Source organism: Orycteropus afer, unplaced genomic scaffold (genome assembly GCF_000298275.1).
Source record: "Orycteropus afer afer isolate SDZICR_OR568_19922 unplaced genomic scaffold, OryAfe1.0 scaffold00176, whole genome shotgun sequence".
NCBI lineage: Eukaryota > Metazoa > Chordata > Mammalia > Tubulidentata > Orycteropodidae > Orycteropus > Orycteropus afer.
Window position 1 is genome coordinate 5,388,444 of NW_006921763.1, and position 8,308 is coordinate 5,396,751.

Below are 8,308 nucleotides of genomic sequence, written 5' to 3' on the forward strand. Positions count from 1 at the left end.
AGAATCTGCAAAACACCACATAATGTGGATGAACTTGGAGGACATTATGCTGAGTGAAATAAGTCAATCACAAAAGGACAAATATTATATTAGTCTGTTATTATAAAAGTCAAGGAAACGTTTATCTATGGAAGGAAATTTTCTTTGTTGGTTACCAGGGGTAGGAGGGGAGGGGAGGGAGCACTGTTAGATAGATAGAGATAAGTATTTGTGAAGAGAAGGGCAATGTACCAAATGTGAGTGATCAATATTGAGGAAGAGAAAGACATAGAGAGGTGCATGGGAGGTACAGACAACAAAGATGAACTGTTTTGCACAAATAGTATGGCATTGTCAGTGAAGGCAAACATAGGTATACAGGTGGATAGATGGGTGGACAGGCTGAACTATTAGGTTTGTCTATGAAATGGGGAGTGTACCCAAGAACATGTTTAGGGTTGGCAGACAATGGTCCTATAAATTTATGTCTATGATCTGAATTCCCAGGTGTATAGTAGAGCTGACAAGAGGCAAGGTTGTAGTCACTGCTTGGTCACAGCCAGCTACCAAGAGGGACCAAGTAGTTGAACCTGTGGGCTCGGGACCATAGTTGCAGGGGACATCAAGCTCAATTGGCATAACATACTACACAAAACATTGTTCCACCTCATACTTTGGTGAGTAGCCACTGGGATCTTAAAAGCTCGAAAGCTGCCATCTAGATGCAACAATGGATCTCTCCTCATCCAGAGCAAAGAAGAATGAAGAAAACCAAAAATTCATGGGAACAATTAGTCCTAGCAACTGGTACACCATCTGATCTGCAGCCTATATGACTATGAGACCAGAAGAAGTACTACTGTCAACCACTTGGAAGGGGATCTATTTAAGAGATCCTGGATAGAGAAGGAGAACATATGGAATAAAACTGAAAATCATTTGGAGAAAAAAAAATGGGGGGGGGGGACCAGGTTTGCTGGTTCAATAGAGTCTGGTGGAACCACTGAGACTATGGTCCCTAGCTGCCCTTTAGGTCTGGAATTGAACCCACGCCTGTGGCTTCCAGCCAAACAATAGATAGGCATATGAGTTGAACATTTACCTTAGGTAGATACACTCCTTGGAGAGAACAATCATTGAGAAAGAAGGGCTACTTATGCACAGGGAGACAGCTCAGGGGGCAGGAGTGCATGGAGGGATGGACACTGGGAAGAGGTGACTATCGGGAGGAAGTATGAGGGGAGATGTTGCATTGTGGTAAACTGTGGTCAATATCATGAGACAAAGTGTATGTGAACTGCTTGCTGTATGGAATGTGAATTTGGTAATTTGCACCCAAATCATAATTAAAAAAAAAGAAAATAACAGAAGAATAATGAACTTGTCCTATTTCTAAAACTCCTGAGGTCTTACAATCTTGCAGTTGTGTTAGCAATATTTCTATTTTCCTATACTGCTCTCTTATACAATTTATATATTCTGACATAATCTTCAACCAATAAAATTTTTTTATTCAAAGTTCCTGATGAAATCTTATATAAGAAAGGAGCTCTGATGGTGTAGAAAGTAAAGCATTCAGCTGCTAACCAAAAGATGGTCAGTTCAAACTCACCAGCCACTCTGTGGGAGAAAAAGGGGCAGCTCTACTGTGTCCTATAAAGTCACAGTGAGTCGGAATCAACTCGATGGCATGTTTTATTGTTTTGCAACCCTGAAAATCTTAATGAATGGGAGCACTGATTTACTTGGTAATGATGTGCTGCTCAACTTTAAAGTTCTCTATTAAACCTGCATAACAGTCTGTTTATGGTGTTCTGAGTGATTTATTTTTGACACACTGATCATAGATTTCTTAATAAAAAATAATAAGCCATGACTACAAAACTGATCTATAAGTTCTGGAGAAATATTGGGATTAGTCTCCCAACATTTTAGACATAAATTGATTTCCACCATAACCCGTGTCTCAAAATCCATACATTTAGATGATGAAACATACCTTTCCCCCAAAACTTCAATGTAAAATTGGATTGCATCTGCCTTGTCAGATAATATGGTAGGTGGTGTACATTTCTACTGAAAAAAGTCTAAGTATTTTAACTAAGATGGTTTAAGTTTTCAGAATGAGTAAAGATGAGAAATAAATGATTGTAAATATTAATCTTTATACAGTGTTTACAGCATATAGCTGCTTTGACACATTAGCATTTTATACATAGCTTAAAATTCATATTAGTGCTTTGTTGTTGTTATGTGCCCTCGAGTCAGACCTGACTCATAGCAGCCCCTCCTTGGCTTTCCGAGGCAGTATCACTACAAAAGTAGAATGCCCCAACCTTCCTCCCGAGGAGTGGCTGGTGGGTTTGAACCACCAGCCTTCTGGTTAGCAGTCAAGTGCCTTAGGTACTATGCTACCAGAGCTCCTATATCAGTGCTTAGTAAAGATTAAAAAAAAAAAAAAGAAAAGAAAAAAAAAGGAGATCATCAACTCACACAAGATATTTCTTAAGCCAAGAATTTTATCATTTTACAACAAAAAAGTAAACAATTGCTGCTTTGGACATTTCCTAGTGTGGGATGTGTAACCTATAAGATTATATCTATGTTCTTATGTATCATATTTTCACTTAACTACTCACCACTCCAGTACCCATTCATTTACTACCCATCACTCAGTCATCTAATCACCATTTCCATCCATTTACTCAACCCTTTCATTCATTCACTAATTTATTCCTTCATCCATTCACTTAACGATTCACTCACCTATTTCAGCCATTCATCAATTCAACAAATATTTATCTATGTATCCAGTGCTACCATGCTCCTGGGATTGGGTTGTAGCTTTCGCTAAGACATAGGTCTCTTCCTCAAGGAGCTCATTTTATATACATAAATAAACATAATACAATGTAATAAATGTACTAATAGAGGTTTATACTCTACTGACTATGAATTAATTACTTTTATCTGTGAAGAGTTGAGAACACTGCATTTGAACAAGGTTTTGACAGCCAGGAATTGGAGCGCCCAGTCTGTAAAAGGCATACAAGCACCTAGACAAGGGAACAGTTTGTGCAAAGAACTGGAGGCATAAAATCATATGTAATTTGGAGCCAACAACAATTTATTGCTAGGATATAAATAAATCATAATTTCTCCTTTTTTTGCTAACTTTTAATTTTTTTTATATTTGACATCTGTCGCGTTCTCAAAGGAGCTTTGATGGCACAGTGCCTAAGGCATTTGACTGCTAACCAGAAGAAGGTTGGTGGTTCAAACCCACCAGCCACTCCAAGGAAGGAAGATGGGGAATCTACTTTCGTAAAGATTTACCACCTTGGAAACCCAATGGGGCTTGTTATGAGTTGGAATTGACTTGATAGCAGTAGGCAGGTCTCATTCCCTAAGATATCTAAATAATCCTGGCAATAAAATCATGTATGAAAATTCCTTAACTGCCTTAGAATGAAATTAGTCTCAACCTGAAGACTTTTCTACTCAGTTGCTATTTTTCTCCTTTCACAGGGTCCTTTTCTCCCCTGTCTCCTACATATCACCTACCAGGAACACACTATGGATATGCTGACCACCACCGTCCTTTGTGGTAGCCAACCTGCAGCACTGGCAATGTGGAATACATCTGGCACCGGGAAGTTTTTGTCTGTTGTTGTTGGTAGGTGTATGGTTTTGTCTGTGGTATTCAGTTAATAGCTAACTCATTACCCAATTCCTAAGAAAAACTGAATAGTTATTTTAGGCAAATGAGCTTGGCAGCAGTAGGAAATTTTTCTGATGCATTTTTTATGGAGGAATTGGTGGTAACTTAGGGATGAATCTAATTTTTTTCTTAGACCTCTGGCTTAATTTACTTAGTAGGAAGGGTTCATATGTCACAGACTCACAGAATCTTTAGGACCAAGTGGTCATCACATGAAACCCACTCAGTCTGTTTTATGAATTATCAAAATCACTGGTATAGTGCAAACCATGGAAACTAAGTATCATGTGAAGGGTCTTAATGTAAGTTTTATTAATGTACAAATACGAGGAATTTACTCCTAAGGACAGTAACAGTATTACCCATGGCCTCGCCCTAAAAATTGTTGTTAATTGTATTCACAATTTTGAGAGGTAGAGCTATCACCACATCCTTTTATAGCTAGACAGAAAGCGAGAGACCACATTCACTGAAGGATGATTTGTCCTGGATGATGGGACAGCTGCTTTCCTATGATAAACGTTGTTGTTATGTGCCATCGAGTCGGACCCAACTCATAGTGACCACTCATAGTGGGTTTCTGAGGCAGTATCACTATGGAAGCAGATTGCCCCAACTTCCTTCTGAGGAGTGGCTGGTGGGTTTGAACCGCCAGCCTTCTGGTTAGCAGTCAAGTGCCTTAGGCACTATGCTACCAGAGCTCCCATGATAAACATGATGATGCACATTTTCAGATGAAGGGACTGAGATGAAGGGAGAGATGGAGGAGGAGTTTGTTAACATTTTCTCAATATTCCCTGTGTCTTAAGGACTGGCTAGGCATTTGCATTCCTCGTGTCACCAATTCCTTATTGAAACTTTGAAGGCAATTATTCATCCCATCGTATATACAGGGAAACTGATGTAGACAGTTGAAGTATTTGATCAAGTTAGTTACAGACTGTTTTTGGGGTTCCATCACATTCTTAATAAAGCAGCCAAAGGAGGCAGAAGAGTAGATGGTTAGGGGCAGGGCTCCAGAATGAAGTGACACCGCCTCAAGATGCAGTTCTGTCACTTAAGCCCTTGGGAACCTACTCCAAGCCTCGCTTTCCTCACCTGGAGAAAGTGTGAATGACTCATCTGCATGGGTTGTGTGAGGATGTTTTTGGCTGGTTGCCATCGAGTCGGCTCTGATTCACGGTGACCCCTTGTACAGAAGAACAAAAGGCTGCCTGTCCTGTGCTACGGTCCCGAGCACGGTCTGCTTGAGCCCGCTGCTGCAGTGCCGTCTGGGTGCCTTCCGACCCAGCGGCATGTCTTCCAGCACCACGCCGGACAACATTACGTTGTGAACCTTCGGGTTTTCATTGCCTTATTTTCTGAAGTACGTCACTAGGCCTATCTTCCCAGTCTGTCTTAGTCTCCAAGCTCCACTGAAATCTGTCCACATGGGTGACCCTGCAGTATCTGAAATATCATGGCTGTAACATGAGAACATGTAACCTGCCACAGTATGACAAACGGATGAAGGGTGGTGGACTATATGAGATTAAATGGATAGTGTGTGTGATGTGACAAGTGCAGAGCATGGCATGAAGCAAGCACTCAACAAATATCAGTGTTATCATTTTTAAAACAGAGGCGCAAACTGGTATGCGATTCGTCCTTTGGACTAACAAGACGAGTAGAGCTAGAAGACAAGGTTTCAGCTGGAGTTCCCAGTCTGACACTTCCTCCATGTGTTAAACTCAGTAACAACAGTGAATAACTATTAAGGTGACATATACCAGGGCGCAATATATATATTTTTATTTGTTTAGATAAAAATTTAGCTGATTTATATAGACTTTAGTATGACAAAAGAGTTAAAAAAAATATTTCAAAGTCTCAGCACTACCTTCTTAATTGTGTTTTGTTAGTCTTTCAACTGCATTTTTATTTCTATTTATAATACTTTGTTTATCAATTCTATGAACATCCTAACTCTGCTACCTTAGAGGGAACAGATAATGATGAGGACTTTGAAGATATAATTTGTTTCCTATATATTTATTTAGCTGCTTAATTTTACAGCCATTTTCCCTATGTCAAGCTCTAATTTTGATTATGTTCTATTTTATTTTGTGTACTATTCCAAACTAAAAGTCTCTCTCTCCCGTCTTTCACTTTAATAACATAATAATATTGGTATCTACCATATATGTAATGTTCATTTAATACCAGGTACTATATAATCCACTGCCACTGAACAGTTTTTGACTCATAGTGACCCACAGGGCAGAGTAGAACTGCTCTATAAGGTTTCCAAAGCTTTCAATTTTTATAGAAGCAGACTGCCTCATCATTCTCCCATGGAACAGTTGATGGGTTAGAACCACTGACCTTTTGTTTAGCAGCTGAATGCTTTAACCACTGTGCCATGACAGCTCCTTTATCTAGAGTGTTGTATTCAATTCTTATAACTAGCCATGAGGTAGGTATTATCATGCCCATTTTGTAGATGAGAAAATTGAGGCTCAGTTCCATTAATCAACTTGGTCAAGGTCATACAGGTTAGTGAATGACAGATTTGATTTTACTCCACATCTCTGATTATAATATCTAGAAATTATACTGCCACCTTCATGTTAATGCCAGCTTCAAGTTTCGCCACATACTTCCAAACCCCAGTAAAAGACAAATTTAAAATTCACATGTAAAAGTACATACTCAGGGTGTGTTTTACCTTTTTCCAAGCACGACTGCTCCTGGGTCTTGAGATTTTGCCTCTAGTTCCTGAACTTCATCTACTAAAGTTTTAAAAGCAGTCCTCTTGATACTGCAAAGAAAAGATTTGTATAGACAAACTCTTGTGAGTATTTATTATTGTTTTTTGGTAAGACTTTACAAAACTAGTACCTATTTTACTATCATGCTACTGATAAGTAGAATAGTGACCAGGGTATGGGGAACAGTTAGTTATTCAATAAAATAAATCTAAGAAATCACTGTCATTTTGAGCACTAAGGTACTTATAGAAATAATGGTCATAAATTAACTAGTTGAAGTTTATAATGTTAAACCTCTTACAAATATGAAATAAACTTATACTGTGAAACCTGGGAGAGCCAGAACTTGACGGGACTGCCTAGATTTTCCAGGTCTTACAAGTTTTCCGCCTTTGACAGGGTGTAGTCTTACCACTTTTCTGTCACTGTCAATTAGTAGAAAATATTTGAGTCTTTCTTCTCTGATTGGTTTCTGCCTTACATAGGTTCTGGCTTTTGTAGGTTTTACTGTATAAGTAATTTCAGTGATACCTTTTGCTGTAAGAAGACTTTAACATTTTAAAACTTTTAATACTTGAGAAAAATTAGGAAAGTTAATTTTCTTCCCTTCTATAAGCTATACATGTTTAAAATTAGGCAAGCAAAACATACTTCTGTTCACAACTATCATTTGCTAAAAATCGATCAATCAATACACTATATATGTTTAAAATTAGGCAAGCAAAACATACTTCTGTTCACAACTATCATTTGCTAAAAAATCAATCAATCAATCCTGTGTTTCATGATAACAGAATTCTTCCCTCTACCCTGCATGGGTTTTCAGGCTGATTTCTAAAAAACATATTCTAATGTAATTCTCTCCACGGCACTTCTTCCTGATATTAAACCAAAACTACTTGTTTCCTTCGTATTTGGACTTTAAATGAATTTAGTTTTCTAGTTTCTCATTATTCCTTTCTCCTTTATTAATATACATTCAGAGTAATTACTATTAATTAATATCAATCATAATAATTACTATTAATATCAATCATAGGAATTAATATTAATGATATCAATCATATGATTTAATATTAATATCACTTATATGAATATTAATTATATGACTATTCCTATTCTGCCAACTCTACATTCTTACTTTGATGTTACAATTCCAGAAACCTGAGGATTTTTAGGCTTCTGCTTTTTTTTTGTATATAAACAAGTGTCACACTTACACTTTGTATGCCACATCAAGCAGCAACGATGCCACTGGGATAAACAGCAGACCCATCCAAAAGACTCCGGAACTAAACAACATGGCTGCCTGTATAAATCATCAGAAACAATAATTCTTTAAAATAATTACAATAATATTTCTTTAAAACAATTTCTTTAAAATCCAGGAAATATACTAGTTACATTTAGTATTTATATGATTTTAATGGAATGTACTTATAAGTCAAAAAAATTAAGTAAAATCAATTAAAGATTATTCTTTAAGAGTATACAATAACCAAATTCAAACTTGTGAAACATTTGGAATTAAAAGTGTTAATGTGTTAAAACATGCAGTTATGACATATTTTTTCTCAAGTAGCTAATATACAAAAGTTTTATCATGTGCCAAATCTTTTCATATTTTTTAAGTGAAGTTTTTATTGTGTGGTTCATACATGGAGTAACACACTTCAGCCTTCTATTGTAGTTAATGCTCTTGAACCATTCCCAAACACACTCTGGATTACACTCCCTTATGCTACAACATGTAAAATAAACCCTATTTAGAAACTGCAGTGAATTGCTTGATGTGGCCCTTCTAGCCATTATCCTCCATTCTGTGATGTTTTGTAAATCCCATTATCCATGCCTGTTT

At 37.3% G+C, this 8,308-nt stretch overlaps 1 protein-coding gene across 1 annotated transcript in view; it reads right to left on the reverse strand.

Annotated features, from left to right (window-relative positions):
• ATP8A1 (ATPase phospholipid transporting 8A1) overlaps positions 1-8,308 on the reverse strand; it is a 309,537-nt gene that overhangs the window by 11,841 nt on the left and 289,388 nt on the right. The window contains 2 exon segments of the mRNA XM_042781818.1: positions 6,408-6,500; positions 7,671-7,759. Coding sequence (XP_042637752.1) covers positions 6,408-6,500; positions 7,671-7,759 — 182 coding nt within the window.